A 17,878-nucleotide genomic window follows, 5' to 3' on the forward strand; every position below is an offset into this window, starting at 1 on the left:
TCTGAAATAATCTTTTTTCCACATTAAACTCTTGCGGATATCCATTTCTTTACAATAAAATAAGGCTTATATTGTCAGAACATTAAAGAAAATCCTACCTCCCTTTTCTAATGATCAGTTTAATTGGCTCCGTAAAGATAGCAGGGCAGTTTCCGAAAATGTTCTAGAGATACTTTCATCTCAATTCGGCAGCTAAGTATCGGGTTGAATGAAAGTATCGTCCTGGATTCCAGTGATAACTACCATCCATCTTTCACTATTAACCAAAATGAATTCTTTTTCTTTTTTTATAAAATATTTATTTCTTTAAACAAGATTAAAGATAAATCAAAGTGAAAATGAATTAGATAAGACACATGAATCAACTATAGAAAAAAAATAAATGAAAATAGTTTTTATAATACTTCATTCAAATTGTGTTTATTCCGCCTTAATATTTCTCATCACCATGGTAACATCACAATTTGTAGGAAAAGTATTAATACTACTATTAATATGAGTAGTATTATTAGTAGTATTATTATTAGTAGTATGTATGTTATTTATAGGAATAATATTAGCTGTTGTATAAGTCAATTTAGTTGAATAATTATCATTTAATTTTGTATTAGATTCATTATTTTTAATTGGATGATTTGAACGTTTATGATTTTCTAATGAACGTGATTGACAAAATCCTCGATGACATATTGAACAAGAAAATGGTTTCGATGTTAAATGAGTATAGCTAAATATAAAGAAACAAGAGAATGGATGACATTAAAACGATTATGGTTCTTTTTATCCACGTTAAATGATAAATTTTAAGGGTATGACAATAATTCCTTTGAAAGAATAGTGTATATATGAAGTTCTATCCTAATGTGTCTTCAATGTATCTAGGTTCAAACAGTTCTTCACTGCCCCCAAATGCCCTGGTACGGTCGAGAGTGGGGAGAGTCCACTCTCCCTCGAAAAATGCTATCACATGGCCACTCGTAAATAGCCTCTGTCAGGGAAGTCCTACTCACTGCCTTCTCGTGGCATTACTGTTGTTTACAAAATTGAGAGGACGAAAAGCGAATGTTTGGCGCTTTAACCGGGTTGGTGGAAACGGAGAGTCCACCTAGGGGAGCTGGAAAATCTTGATTCCAAACCCATGGTGTGCATGGGCTCCAGTATCTTGAGGGAACAAATGACGTATGAACCAATTGTCGGTCACCGACTGAGATGGGATCGCATGCGTTGGGGATCAGATCTTTAGGGTCAAAGTCTCCGGGTGTGGCTCCCTAAGAAAACCATGTGCTTCAGTTTGTGCACCTGAGCAGTATCACAGTCCAAACACAAATCAAATGAGATTTGTGTGGCGCATACATATCTGGTGCTTCCTTGTACCAATATTTATGTATTTAAATAAATAAAATAAGCCAGAGGTTTGACTGATCAATATTTTAACATCTGGCTAATAACTACTATTTCCTGAAAAAAATTAATTTATATATGAAGTATTCAATTACCTGTGATCTCTTAAATGATCTTTACGTCGAAATCGTCTTGAACAGACATCACAACCAAATGGACGTTCATCTGTATGAGTACGTTCATGTATTGTTCTATTATATGCTTTACTAAATCCTCGACCACAATGTGAACATTTATAAATTGATTTTTTAATATTCATTGATAATGTTGTTAATGTAGGTTCAGTTTTTGATCTAAAATGTATTCAGATATTATTTATAGAACTTAACGATATATAAGCAAAAAGATTTTGTTTAAATAGAAGTTAGATATTAACACAGTTGGATGCCGGCTAAGTGGTTTGGGGGTTAAGCGGTCGTACGCGAGGCTGACAGGTCCCCGGTTCAAGTCTCGCAAGAGAGATTGTTGGTGCGCACTGTTGAAGAGTCCCATACTAGGACGAAACGGTCGTCTAATGCTTCCAGGTTTTCCATGGTGGTCAAGCTTTAATTAACTCATGAATTCAACTATTAAAATTACTATAGTATCCACGAAGCCTCTTTCTGAGAATAACATCCACTATTCAAAAGAAATTTCGTTTTAGTTATGATCCACTTTTTTATTGGATTTAAATGGACGACTTCTTTGGAATGTAAAAATTTATTTAAAAAACCTAACAGAACGATATATGAACTAAGCAAAGATGGATAGTGGCTAGCAGTGGAATCCAGGACGAGCGTTTCGTCCTATTTGAAACTCGTCAGCTGGATGTACCTGAATCTCAGAGTTGATGTTCACTCTGGGACTAAGTGGATATATGAACTAGTTCACATGATTACATAGTATGGAAAGTTTGAAACCCTTGTATACACATTGAAAGTGCTTTAACCTAGCCTACATTCCCTTCATATTGTCTGTGTATAAGCCTGTCAGTTGGTCAACTAAATGAAACTTCTATGCATTAATCATTCATATGCAAAGATATTTTAGAGATAACAATTTTCTTAATTATGGATGTAATTGTCTACTTTGTTCGTGACTTTTTTTTATAGTGATCTGTTCCAAATGTCAATGATCTATTACGGTTATAAAGTATATCACTTACTAACTCCTTTTTAACATTCCTTCACTTACTATCATATGTTCACTAGTGACTGACTTCAAGAGATATTTCCTGGAGTTCTAGTGAGAAGCAGTGACCAGTGGAGTTCAACAAGGTCTATTGTGAGATATCAACACACTGAAGACAATGGTGAACAGTTGCTCAATTTCGTGGATCTGTTGAAGTTAGGCATTAACACTGTTGGAAGCTGGCTCAGTGGTCTATCGGTTAGGCGCTGGGGTGCGAGACTGGTAGGTCCTGAGTTCGAATTTCGTGAAGCAGGATCGTGTATGAGCACTGCTGAGGAGTCCCACAATAGGACGAAACGACCATCCAGTGCTTCTAGATTTTCCATGGTGGTTTAGCTTCAATTGACTCATGATCTCAACTATATATAATGAAAACTTGTTTAACAAAATGTTCAGAATTACCTTTTTTTTACTTACCTTGTGAAAATATTTTTGTTTTCATTGGTCATTTCATAGGCTTTAATTGAACTTTTAATTCTATATGATTCTGTATTTAACACTTTTTGAGTATTGGTAAAATGTAATCCATTTGGTAAATAATTAATAGGAGCATGAATAGTAGATGTAGTAGTAGTAGCACTACTACTAATACTACTAGTAGTAGTATTGGTAGTAATACTTGTAGTAGAGGTAGTAATGTTACAATCAGATGAATTCAACTTCATAGCAAGATTTAATGGTGTTGTTTGAATGGATGCAACATTTTGATCAGATCCAGATGATAAATCTATTAAATGATCCCAATTACATAAATATACTGAATTGAAATGATTCATATTGTTTATTGGTAATGTTATCGGAGTTGGGGTGGATAAAAAGAAAGGTAAAGAAAATATGGATGTAGTATGATCAAATGGTTTATGATCATTTTCATTTAACATTAGATTTCTTAAGAGGCTTCTCCATATACGCCAACCAATAGTTGTTTGATTAAATTGTGTCATTTGAGATGGATTGAGCAATGAAGCTGAAGAGGAAGTATAGCAACTATATGAAGATATATGATTAGTCATATTGAAACGGTATTCATTACACGTCTTTTTAATAAAGAGAATCATTGAGAAGCAATTCAAACTATGTGACTATTTTAAGCAGTTGTGAATCTACAAGTTTCTATCAAAGTTAAGATGTACCAGTCAGTGTATTCGACTTCAAAATACTATAAAGATAATATACAATCTGATATACCGTTGGTTGACGAGTCAGTGTTCCTAGAGATTAAGCTGTCACCAAGAGACAAGAAGGTGCTGGGCTTGATCCCCAGCAAACATTCACTACTGAGGAGCTTTAAACAAGAACAAAGCAACAGTTTAATGCTTCTTGATTTTTCAATGATTGCCTAACTAATTAAGGTTAGTCCGTGATGTAGACTACGTAAATTCAACAATCTCAACAAGCTCTTCAGGCAAATTATATAAGTACTAAACAATTGGGTACTCTATATACTCTTTACTCTACTATTTACCGAACCGTGTCACCAAACGGCGAATGGAATGTATTGTTAATTGTTTTGTCTGATTGAAATTTATAATAATTAGGTTTATAGTGACGATGGACAAGTGATGCGACTGAATGTCATAAGAAAGCAAAGAGGATAGATGAAGATCTGCCATACACGAAAAACAAATTACAATTATGATCCAGAATACTGTTAATTTAACGCTGTATTTAAATTGTTGAATGGTCAGATATTGGATGAATTCAACGGAGCAGTACTTCACGGTGATTAATCAATAACTGATTGTGTGAGATATATGTATGATTACTCTCTCTTAACACCTTTCCCATTTAGATTCCATACAGACAAATAATTCCTCCAAGGCAAATCATCTTGAGTAGCCACCAATCTTTGAGATGGTGGAGAAGATTTGTAGCTCCGGTGGGTGATTCTGATGGAGTTTTTTTTCTCTGAGCTGGATGGTTTGGTCGTGGAGCTTTCATCGTCCTTCTGAACAACATCATCAATAAGAACATCGTCAATAAGAACCAATCAACATCGAGGTGCACAGGACAAGCTGTGAATAACATGTGAAGAAATTCAAACACTTCACTTCTACTCGTCACTTGTGCTGATGATGTGGGTCAGTACGACGATGTTAGCTGCATGACCAAACCATTTAGGCTCAGAGAATAAAACTCCATTAAAGCCACCAATCTTCTTTATAACACTAATACTTTTAAGAAAGGTCATAATTCATGTTCATATACATATGGAGTGTGCTGATAGGAATACTATACATATACAGCTATCCCTTTTTCTGACTGACTGTGAGCCCTTGGAAACTTTTCGATGAATCAAACAAAAGCACATAAGAACCTTCAGTTTTTCTTTTGAATCTAGAAGAAATGAATGAAATCTACAACACTACTCAATGCCAAATATTTCATAAGATCTGACATATCCTTATATTTCTTACCTTATGGAGTGCTGTATTTTTCAGGACGAAAAACAACGTGGTTAAGTTCAGAACCAATTACTCATCAGATGAATACTAACTTTATCATTCAGTTATCAACGTCTAAGATTATCTACTTTAACTCGTATGTCCAAGACTTAAACAGAACGCTGACCATTATGTTTGTCATCGACTGAATTTAATTTATTCATTTATTCATTATAAATTAATATAACTCATCAAATAATCTAATAAACAGATGACATGATTGTTGTTTTCATTTAGGATTTTTATCACACTTTATCTGTTTCATAAGAGAGAGTGTTGCTCTGGTTGTTAGAAGGGGCATCGGCCTCGTGACTTCTGAAAAATCTCGGCTTTCATCATGAGGTGTCATAATTCTTCCTTCAACTCCCAGGGCAAAGTTTAAATGGTTTGATTTATTTTTCATGGTTAGCGTTTTTTAGCGAGTTAGTTTTCTACGAGATGGGGTTGCTAACCCCATGCCCAACCCTCCTCCTTTACCCGTGCTTGGGACCTGCAGTAACTATAGAAGAGCTACAGGCGGAAGCATCGTTGATAAACAATGAGGTTCGGATGCAGATGTAAAGGTGAGGATTGGCAAAGCAAGGGCAGCATTTCTACGATTGAAGAACATATGGAACTCAAAACAACTGTCAACTAATTTCAAAGTGAGAACCTTCAATACGAACGTCAAGACAGTCCTACTGTACGGAACTGAAACGTGAAGAACTACTACATCCATAGTCAAGAAGATACAAGTATTCATAAACAGATGTCTACGCAAAATACTCAACATTCACTGGCCGGATAATATCAAGAACAGCATACTGTGGGAGACGACAAACCAGCTTCCAGCTGAAGAAGAAATTAGGAAAAGACGTTGGAAGTGGATCGGACATACATTGAGGAAATCACCAAACTGCATCACGAGGCAAGCGCTAACTTGGAATCTGGAATGGGTAGCGGAAAAGAGGAAGGCCAAATAACACACTACATCGGGAAATAGAAGCAGATATGAAGACGATGAATAGTAACTGGAAAGAACTGGAAAGGATTGTCGAACTGATATCCTTTGAACAGTTATAAGGTACTTGATAACATTGTGTTCAACTTGCTTAAGAGTCCATATATTTGATTTCAGTTTGAATAAAAACATACAACATTTAATTCTTTTATACAGACCCAATATTGTTCAACATTCTTCAATTCATACCAGTACATAATGGAATATAACTTGAATTTCATGAATGACTTGCTTAACATTGTTTTCATAAGGAGTTTTGTGGATATTTCAGTATTTTCCATAGTTGAAATCATGAATCAATTGAAGCTAGACCACCATGCAAAACCTGGAAGTACTGGATAGCCGTTTCGTCCCATTGTGGCACTCCTCAGTGGCAGTGCACATCCAAGATCCCGCCTGACGAGATTCGAACCCAAGACCTATCAGTCTCGCGCGCGAGCACTTAACCTCCAGACCACTGAGACGGCATCCAATGGTATTAATGTCTAACTTCAACCAATCCACGAAATTGAACAACTATCCTCAGCGGTTGAACTCCACTGGTTACTGCTTCTCACTAGAACTCCATGGATCGTGGATGCGCACTGCCACTGAGGTGTGCCATAATAGGACGAAACGGTAGTCCAGTACTTCCAGGTTTTCCATGGTAGTCTAGCTTCAATTGACTCATGATTTCAACTATGAATAATATTGTTTTACTCATTTGAAGAAAAAAATTAAAACCTTTGTTTGTATTGACTTACATGAATACATATTAAAAATATTATTTAAATATGGTAGCCAGAATAATGATATATCCGATGAATTGAAATTGTTGAAAGAATCATTCTCTATTATTGAGTTCTGATTAATGGCTTTTGTTAAGTGTACAGTTGATGTTGTTTTTGCTGCTGTTGTTGTTGAGGCTACTTCTGTCTTTGATGATGACGGTGATGATAAAACTTGGCTCATTTCATCTCGTAAAGTGATTTGAGGATAGATGACATTTTCATTAGAGAAGTTATTAGATGTATCAATGAAAGGCGTTGTTGATGGATTTGTTTCGTTTACAACAATATTACTAGTAGTAGTGGTAGTATGAGTAGTAGTAGTAGTAGCGATAATGGAAATCATTAAATCATCTGAACTAGATTGGAATGAATTCAATGAAGGTTTATTCAATATTTCATCAATGTCATATTTATTTATATTAGGGGAGGTAGATGAAGAATATGTTGGTCTATTAGAGAAATCATTTGTTCTATTCAAATGAAAATTAATCGGTGTAGATGTATATTGACTTGCAGATGATAACGCTGCATCATCAGAAGTTAATGGGGTACTAAATTTTTGAAATGAGGTGAAGAGTAAAAAAGTACAGTTACAATTAGACTGACTGATATCTAAGTTCCTTATACAAATACTGGCATTAAGTGTAATAATGAAGTAAACGAAGAATCTATAACATTTGAAGTAAGCAATGAATATGGAATTATTATCAAGAATTTCTAACAACTGTCACTTACAGATCTCTGAAGGAGTTTTGTGGAGATTTAGTATTTTCATAGTTGAAAGCGTGAGTCCATTGAAGCTAGACCACCATCGAAAACATGGAAGCACTGGACGGTTGTTTCGTCCTATTATGGGACTCCTCAGTGGCAGTGCACATCTACGATCCAGTATTCGCGAGACTCGAACCCAGGACCTACCAGTCTCGTGCTCCCAGGTTTTCAATGGTGGTCTAGCTTCAAATGACTTACGCTTCCAAATTACAGATCTCTATTTTATGGTTTAACTTACCAATCTAATAAGAAGGGATATATTCGTCAATTGATTGAAAAAGGAAATATGTTGAAATGTTAATACATTGAAACATTTCCAAATGTCAAATCTGTTTACTATCAATCTTGATTCATGTAAAACTAACAGTGATAATCAGAAGGGGGTTTTGTGAAGATCTTAGTAATTTTATAGTTTAAATCATGAGTCGATTGAAGCTAGACCACCATGGAAAACCTGGAAGCACTGGTAGGCCATTTCGTCCTAGTGTGGCACTCCTCAGCAGTACGCATCCACGATCTATGGAGTTCCAGTGAGAAGCAGTAACCAGTGGAGTTCAACCAGGTCTGTTGGGAGACAGTAACTCACTGAAGACAATGGTGGATGGTTGCTCAACTTCGTGGATTGGTTCAAGCAAGACATTAATACCATTGGATGCCGTCTCCGTGGTCTATTGGTTAAGCGCTCGTGTGCGAGACCGATAGGTCCTGTGTTCGGATATCATATTTATCATATTTAGTACTTGTTATTCATGAATCCAATAACTATACAGAACTAATACTTAAATCTTTGAAATAATAATAATCAATAATCAATCAATTAGTGATCATAACTGATCATTATCATAATACATATAATTGGATCTATAATAAAGTTCATTTTATTACTCGGTTAAATAAATAGGAGCACTTGAAGTAAGGTTAGAATCGTCATTTTACTAGTTAGAGACTGATAATACTATAACATAATGTTGATTCCATAAAACATTAGGGTATATTCTGATTCATAATAATCAGTCAACTGACTTAGATGCTAATCAGTATTCAATCAACTTCAATCTTAACTAAATTGTTGGTTACAAATATTATTATCATAAACAAAGATGGATGGTGGTTAGCTGTAGAATTCAGGACGCGCGTTTTGTCAGCTGGACGTACCTGAATCATATATTTGATGTTCACTCCAGGACTGAGTAGCTAAGTGGATAATGCGATGATGTTTGAAGAGAGAAGTACTGGTTTCGAGTCCAGGAGTAAACATCAACTTCTGGTATGCAGGTACATCTAGCTGACCAGTCCCAAAATAGGACAAAACGAGTCTCCTAGATATCACTAATAATCACTATCCATCTTTGCTTATAATACCTGTAGCTTAAGGCAATATCTAGGCAATCCACACAGGATGTACATATGCCGACAAGAGACTGATCAACTTCAGTCTTAAATAACAGTGGGAAGATTCAAGTAAACAATAACAAGTGAAGTATTATTATTAATTGAAAACGAAATTCAAAATAAACTATAGTTGAGTTTAAACAGTAGGCTAACTAATGTGTAAATAGCTGTACGTATGTCCAACCACCGACTGCCCCAACGTGCAATGTTTCATGGCGTAAAAGTAGGTTGGAAGAAAGCTAGGGACTGCCAGACCAAAACGTGGCACAAATCCATGAAGTCACTGGCAAGTGAACTGAGCCATGTTGGTAAGTGTAGACTACCTGGTTGGGATTCGCGAGATGATAGCAATCGATGGTTAAAGACTTTGAATGACATAGCTCAAAATCGTTTGCATTGGCGAAGTTGCATCTACTCTTTGTGTTCTACCAAATTCTAATCTTCTAAATTCTTCATGTCACTAACTTTTTCTCTTTTCAAATTTATTTCACTGAATTATACTCCTTGAATAACATCTTCAAACCCTAATCTTTCAGATTACTGCTTATACTCTTATTACTTCTACCACTATGGGCTTTGAAACGACAACTGCTGATGAGGTATGGCAACTCGAACTGATGTACGTACGTACGTACGAAGTTCTACGTTGTCACTGATTGATATATATGTATGATGAGTTGTACAAAAATTCACAATAATCTTCAATTAACTTACCTAATTTGATCTGAAAGACTTTTAATTTGTGAATTGAAACAATATGAGTTATAATTTAGTGTACTATTCATAATATTATCATGAATAGTATTATTATTCTGATTGTTAAACGTTGGCTGAAATAACATTGTCTTAAGTAAATATTGAAAAAGATAAATGCAACTGAAAGTTCTTCACCGGTTACATCATCCTATATATATATATATACCTGTAGATGTATTGTATGTACTCCTCTTCATATAAACAGTTCAAGTTACTATGGTTCCCTTATTCACTCACTGACTTGTTGATATTGACCATCATGGGATATGAACTTATATATGCAAATACTTCTCTTTTTTTTTCTGTTCCCCCACTGCTTTCGACGGTGTAGAAAAAAGATCATACATCCATTTATATATACAATTGTCTAATATTACACTTACATTGTATCTAATTATTCAGGTTCTAATTCACATTCATCCCATCACTATATAATCATCATTATTTACATGATTATACTGTCGAACTCAATTGTTATGCATTAGATGATTGTCATTCTTCAATGATTCTAACAATCCTTGGTTATATCTATATCAACCCATGTAGAACCAATCATTTAATAATCCCCCCTTTTTTTTTTCTTTCTATTCGAACGGCACATTAAAACATTCAATAAAGAAAACAAACAAACAAAATATGGTGATCACTTTTCTATCCCTATACATGCTAATAAGTTACCCTATCTGTTATCTACATTAATTGTTTATACTTTATACTGAAAGTAATCCATTTTGGTTTTATTTTAACAAATATATTGTGGAATAGTTAATTATTATGCATATATGAGTGTGTGAGTGTGTGTGTGTGCAAGTGTGTGTGTGGGTGGGTGGGTGGGTGTAGATTACATCATCGCACAACGGAACTAAAAACTATCTAAGGAGTAAAAATAGCAAAATGGTAAAATAGGATAGTGACGGTGATAAAAAAAAGTTGAATTAGGGATACTGTATTTTCAGTAAAATTAAACTAATGTGACAAGATTTATAAGATGAGAGGAGTAAAGTGTAAGAAAAAACTTTTTACTTTGATAGAATAGTTTTACGATGGAATCCTTTCATCATCATCATCATCATCATCATCATCATCATCATCATCATCATCATCATCATCATCATCATCATCATCATCATCATCACCATCATCATCATCATCATCATCATCATCATCATCATCATCATCATCATCATCATCATCATCATCATCATCATCATCATCATCATCATCATCATCATCATCATCATCATCATCATCATCATCATCATCATCATCATCATCATCATCATCATCATCATCATCATCATCATCATCATCATCATCATCATCATCATCATCATCATCATCATCATCCTATATCCACATCATTTGCATTATCATATTTAAGGTCAATCAATTTGATTATACAAAATAAGGAAATGATTAATAGTTTATTTTAATATTGATATACAAATTGAATAATTTATTTATAATAATGAACAGAACTTCATTACAGATTCACAATAGTACCATGTTCTGAAAGCTAACTAGCTCCATAAATCTTAAACTGATAAACTGAAGTTTGATTAGCTCTAAAAAAACAAAGAAAATTAGAATTGTAAATCGGAAAATATGAGGTTACATAACCCTGATATACAATTTACTTATTTAAACGCATAAATATTGATACAAAGGGGTACCAGATACATATGCGCCGCACAAATCTCATTTCATTTGTGTGAGGGAGGCTGTGATACTGCACAGGTGCCCAAACTGAAGCAGGTGGTTTCTTAGGGAGCCACACTCGGAGCCTTTGACCTAAACGTCTAATCCACAAGGCAGTGGTGCATCATAAGGAGATGCGGTCCCATGGTAGCTGATGACCAACGATTGATTTATACACCATTTGTTCCCTCAAGATACTGGAGCCCATGTATATCATTGGTTTGGAATCAGGGTTTTCCAACTCCCCTAGGTGGACCCTCCATGTTTACTACCAACCCGGTTAAAGCGGCGGACATTCGCTTTTCGTCCTCTCAATTTCGTAAACAACACCTGTGGTACGAGAAGGCAGTGAGTAGGACTTCCTTGGGAGAGGCTATATACGCGCGACCATGTGAGAGTATTTCGAGAGGGGGAGCGGACTCTCTCCCTTTCCAGCCGTACCAAGGTATTATTGTGGTGTATACTATTGATGTCGATAGATAAAAGTAGTATGTATCATCAATCGAAAGTGAAATACCTGGTGGCAGAACATTAAGAAGATTGAAGAAAGGAGAATGAGAACAATGAATGATTACTGTGGAAATGAAGGAATAGTGAAGTCTGAGGTGATTGACTGACATTTTGCAGATGAAGTAATTATTGTATGGATCTTAGATTTTACTAAGAGATTCTGTAATTTCGTATTCAAAGACATCAGATTGCCCACATTTGTGTTCTCATTCATTACATTATCTTTAATTTAGGGATAAAACACTGCTAGTTAAAAAAGGATAAGAGTTGAAGTTATCTAAATAACATCGCACACTTCGTCAGTTCAAGGCTGGATACAAGAATTTGTATCCTTGTGTGGTGTTGGATGTTTATATCTACATCAGGTACTGAATGTATTTCAGTAGGGGATTGATAAAGAAAGAGCGGAAACGAAACGCAATTGGTATGAAAATGCATGAACAATGAAATCAGAGAGGATGAACTGATATTTGCAGAAGGAATGGTCAAGATTGAAACAATTGATTGATAGTTTGCAAATTAAATACTTACTGAATGGTTATCAGATTTTAGTGAGATATTCTGTAATTTTGTGCTCAAATACATCCGATTGTTTCCATTCGTGTTCTTGATCACTACACTTTTATTCCTCCTGAGGGTTAGTAATCCTACCTATATCCTTGATGCATACTACGTGGGATTCGAATCTTCAAGTTTGTGATAGTAAGTTAAGTGTTTGAACCATTGTATCATCAATCTGCAAGTAGTCCGGATGATTTTCTAAGTACAGGCTTGGATATCATACTCGGCATCGCACATTCTGTGGCAGAAATATGGAGATACTAATCGATTATCCAAAATGAAGGCGGTCGAGTGCGATTATCCTAATCGCACTAATCAAAACGACATCAGAAAGTCACAATAAGATAGGTCATTTTAAACGTTTAGGCATTAGATTGATTTTAATACTTTGAACCAACAGTAAATGATATTAATTAAACAATAATTTGGTAATGTGCGATTAAACTGAGAAGTGTAACTAAATACTGAATAACATATTTGTTTTCTTATTAACGGTAATAACACATGAATGTTTTTTTAAATTAGTCCTTTAAAGGTTTATAGATTCAAAGTGACATCCTTAAAGCGATTAACGATAACAGTTAACAGAGTCATATTCGAATCTTGCGAGGCGGGATCGTGGATGCGCACTGCCACTGAGGAGTGCCACAATAGAACGAAACGGCCGTCCAGTGCTTCCAGGTTTTCCATAGTGGTCCAGCTTCAATTGACTCATGATCTCAACTATATGAAGTTACTAAAATCTCCACAAAACCCCCTTCTGATAACCGTTAAGTTCATTTCATTCTGTTTATCCTCTTCTCATCTCACACATTATTTGTGTATCTCTTTATACTACTTATCACTATTCAGTAACCAGTTCTATTTCTAATAATTTCTGAACGTATGATGCAACATCTGTTTATCGCGGGTTAGTATTCTACAGTATTTACATGAAATAATAACATTTCCTGTATTTATCATTTTGATCAACTTCGTCCAACCTTTGAAGCAGCTATTTTTATTTGTTTTAATTTGCTAAATCTTTGTTTAGACGCGACAGCATTCATATTGGTCGTTGATTGATTGTTGTCAACATTAGACATAGCTATCAGTTATCATTTACGTTATCATATGTTGTGATTACTCTAAATGTTAACATTACAAGGAGTTTTCATTTTTCTAAACATACAGTCGCCCTGGTCGTCATAGATAAATTACGAGTTAGGGTTTGCAACCAGCTTATGTATATTCCTTAATAATAGAACTATTCCTTAGACAAATCGTTGTTTCTTGAACATTGGTTTCACGCGTATCTCAGTCACGAAGTTAGAAGCTTCAAAAGAACTTGCAGTGATAATAAATGACCTCTCTTAAATGAAACTCCAGTAATAGCTTGAGTGATAAACATTCTCCGAATTACTTTTTTAATCAATAAATCATACATCTAAATACATCAAATATGATACAAAATGGAAATATATCACTATTATTTCTCCTAACATTACTTGCTTACTCCTGTTATTCTCGTGGAGGAGCATAGTCCGCCCATCATAATTCTACAACCAAGACAGTTCAACTATGTCGTCAGCTACCCTGTCTGGTTTTTCCCAATCGGTATTCATTCTTTTGATGTCTGCCTCCAATTCTCGACACAAAGGGTATTTCGGTCTTTCTCTTTTCCTTTTACCTTCAGGATTCCAAGTTAGGGCTTGCCTAATGATGTATTTTAATCACTTCCGCAATCTATATTTTACCCACCTCTAGTGTACTCTCATAGTTTCTACTCTAGATGAAAGCTAGTTTGTTCTGTGCATCAATAGGTTGTTGCCGATGTTACTCGGCCAACGGACATTGAGTCTCTTGCATAGATAATAATAATTAAATGCTTATATTTTTCTTTGATGATGGTTGTAATAGTTTCCAAGTTTCAGTTCCGTATTACAGAAGCATTTCTTAATTCCCTAGGATGAGTATTGAAAGAAATTATAACAATACTACTTGATAGTAGTTTAAATCTTTTACATCTATGTATTCACTATTTTTAGGCTGACATACTGAAATCATGGAATTGACTTATTTATATTCATTTAGTATTACTTGTTTGAATCTTCCCATTAACGTTTAGGACTGCAACTGGTCAGTCTCTTATTGGCTGATGTGCATACTGTATGTATTGCCTCGATATAGCCTTAATTTACAAGCATTATTAGCAAAGATGGATAGTGGCTAGCAGTGGAATCCAGTTTGACGCGCGTTTCGTCCTATTTGGGACTCGTCAGCTGGATGTACCTGCATCTCAGAGTTGATATTCACTCTGGGACTCGAACCCAGTACCTTTCGCTTCAAACGCCATCGCGTTATCCACTCAGCTACTGAGTCCTGATAGCCACTTGCTTGTGCAATGTTGTAAGTAGCTAAGGAAATAAAGGAATCCTTTATATCCTACTACTATTTTTGTTCTGTCATTATTTAAACTTGAGTTGTTTTGAAAATGGTCCAGCAATATGTCTATAATGAAGTTAAACAAAAATAGGGATAGTAGACAGCCTTGTCGTACACCACTTGAGGTTGTAAAATCAGCTGATGGTGGCTTATGGACAATTAGTTTTAAACTATGCTAATTTGAATCAAGCAATTAAAACTTTATACACACGACTAATCGGTAGTACTCAGTGTGGCGTGGGTTACTTATTTCCACATTAGTAGTGTATTATGATGGTCGGGCGTCGAATGTATTTCACTAGAAGATCTATAAGGAAAGAACGGAAATCAATCGGTACGATAATGCATGAACAATAATAATCAGAGAAGACTGACTGATATTTGCAGAAGGAACAGTCAAGATAGTGACTGATTGATAGTTTGCAAGTGAAATATTTACTGTCTGGTTGTCAGATTTTAGTGAGATAGTCTATAGTTTTTGCTTTAATGTGTTCGATTGTTCCCACTCGTGTTCTCATTCACTACATCAGTAGTCAGTCAATACAATTAGTTTACACCTACATAAAGCTGGTCAACAGTTGAATAACACAAAATCTAGGCTCAAATTTCTTATTGCTTAAATCCAACTAAATAACATTCAAACGTGATGTATGGAATACCTAGCCGATTGGACTATTGGTTATACTTCAAACTGGTTGATAAAATTTGGTCGTTACTACGAACTAATTGAGAATTGGTGATTAATCAATGCAAATATCAAGTATCACCTAGTTTTTAATGGTTATCTAGACTATGTCGTTCGGTGACAAAAATTCACTACAAATTGAACAAATCTGTTATATCCCGAAGAGATTTATGAATGGCAACTCTGAGAACTATTTATGGACCAATATGATATGTATATTTCCTATTATATAATGGTTAAGTAACTAAACTATTCATATTCGTGTCCCTCTTATTATTAGCATCATTTTGACCCATAGACTATTACTGTACGATTTACTATTCCTCAGTTGTACCCAATCTATTAATTACTGTTCCCCCTATTCACAGCCACATTTGACAAAATCTTGTACAAATGTTATCTTCGATTTTATGGAACGATGTGGTCTGTTCGATTGGTATACAAACCCAGTATGTTTGAGAATAATTATTCATATTGCAGAGACTGTTATTGGTGTTCTGGACTTAACTGGCTGGTCTAGGCATAAAGCAGGACTGATAAGTGCTCAAACGGTTTTCATGTATCATTGCTCCGATCAATAAATTCACTCCTCTCTAATTGGCGGGGATCATCACGTCATATATATCAAACAGGGCACGCACTCACTCGATATAACAAAATCTACTCTAACCACTTATTGAAGCAATATACATCTATTTGTTTTACTCTATACCAGATAGTTATGTAATAAAATATCTAAGTTTCTATCAAATTACATATTAAATAGTTGTTTTATTTATTTAATCACATACATATTGGTACAAAGGGCACCGGATACATATGCGCCACACAAAATAATGAGAATAGGAGGGGAAAAATGCGTATATGTAAAAGAAGGAAAAAATAGAGAAGAATAATGATGGGGGGAACTGAAATGTACAACCAGAAGAACTCTCTCAGTTAAGAAATTTATAACCACTCTTTATGAAGAAAGTAAAAGAAGGTTACAGCAGGATCGCCACTGGCTTCTATTCTGAGCCATATCTAATAACGTCTCTAGCCACTGTGTTGCAACATCTCTCGGACCCCAGCTAGGGAGTCGTGAAGGACCAACAGAAGCTAGCCCTTTGCAGCTTTCTTTCCTACCACGACAAATACCACACAAATAGTTGTTTATTGGTAATTCACTTTAATGCACATTAAGATTGTACATTTTACATTATAAATCGGTAAATGTTAGACAATCTATTCAACTGAAAATCAGATACAATTCTGAATTACTCTGCATTAAAACAAGCCAGGCCATGATTAATTACACTCAACTGCCGTATTATTATTATTATCATAGACAGACAGTTTTAATCTAAAACTACGTTAAGTCATATAATCAGTATTATTCAAATAGTAATTCCTTCAATTGATATAACATTATCAGAAAGGGTTTTGTGGAGATTTACTATTTTCATAGTTGAAAGCATGAGTCCAGGTTTTCCCTGGTGGTCTAGCTTCAACTGACTCACGCTTTCAACTATGATATAAAATATCCAAAAAAAGAATAATTTTAATTTCAACTTATTGAATCTCAAGCAAAATGTTTTTTTCTTTGACCATTACAAGTACGTAGTCATGATACCCTGGTACGGCCGAGTGTGGGGAGAGTCCGCTCTACATTTCGAAATGCTCTCACATGGACACGCGCATACAGTCTCTGCCAGGGAAGTCCTACTCACTGCTTTCTCGTACCATTACAGTTGTTTACAAAATTGAGAGGACGAAAAGCGAATATCCGGCACTTTAACCGGGTCGGTGGACACAGAAAGTCCACCTAGAGGAGTTGGAAAACGCTCATTCCAAACCAATGATGCACATGGACTGGCTCCAGTATCCTGAGGGAACAAATGACATATGAATCAATCGTCAATCATCGTCTACCATTGGACTGCATCTGCTTACGATGCTCCACTGCCTTGTGGATCAGATCTTTAGGTCAAAGGCTCCGAGTGTGGCCTGCTTCAGTTTGGGCACCTGGTCAGTATCATAACCCTCACACAAATCAAATGAGATTTGTGCGGCACATATGTATCTGGTTCCTCCTTGTACCAATATTTATGTGTTTAAATAAATATAAATAGTCATGTTTTCACCGTTTCTTATCAAAGAAAAATCATACTAATAATAATAATAACCATAATAACAATCCACTAACAAATATGATAAGACAGTTTGACTTTTTCTTTCTTTCTTAAAAAAGGAAAAATAACCTAGATTAAACAAATAACCCCAAAAAAAATCAAAGAAAATATTCAAATAAAAACTG

General features: G+C 35.1%; 2 protein-coding genes and 1 non-coding gene across 3 annotated transcripts in view; 1 reads left to right on the plus strand and 2 right to left on the minus strand.

Annotated features, from left to right (window-relative positions):
* Positions 1–3,020, minus strand: part of Smp_152210 (odd-skipped-related) — a gene marked incomplete at both ends in the record, with an annotated part of 4,017 nt that extends 997 nt beyond the window's left edge. Inside the window, 2 exons of the mRNA XM_018793010.1 lie at positions 1,497–1,694; positions 2,989–3,020. Coding sequence (XP_018647565.1) covers positions 1,497–1,694; positions 2,989–3,020 — 230 coding nt within the window. The remainder of the gene's footprint in view (positions 1–1,496; positions 1,695–2,988) is intronic.
* Positions 3,021–14,761: 11,741 nt separating this feature from the next.
* On the minus strand, positions 14,762–14,832 carry Smp_tRNA_01869_Pseudo_TTG.1.1. Its single transcript has one exon. It is a non-coding gene (tRNA).
* Positions 14,833–15,992: 1,160 nt separating this feature from the next.
* Positions 15,993–16,163, plus strand: Smp_200970 (uncharacterized protein; the record flags this gene model as incomplete). Its single annotated transcript, XM_018793011.1, has 1 exon — positions 15,993–16,163. One exon carries the CDS (start codon positions 15,993–15,995, stop codon positions 16,161–16,163), a length of 171 nt encoding a protein of 56 aa, XP_018647566.1.
* Between the last annotated feature and the right edge of the window lie 1,715 nt (positions 16,164–17,878).

Source organism: Schistosoma mansoni, chromosome 1 (assembly GCF_000237925.1).
Source record: "Schistosoma mansoni strain Puerto Rico chromosome 1, complete genome".
Taxonomy (NCBI): domain Eukaryota; kingdom Metazoa; phylum Platyhelminthes; class Trematoda; order Strigeidida; family Schistosomatidae; genus Schistosoma; species Schistosoma mansoni.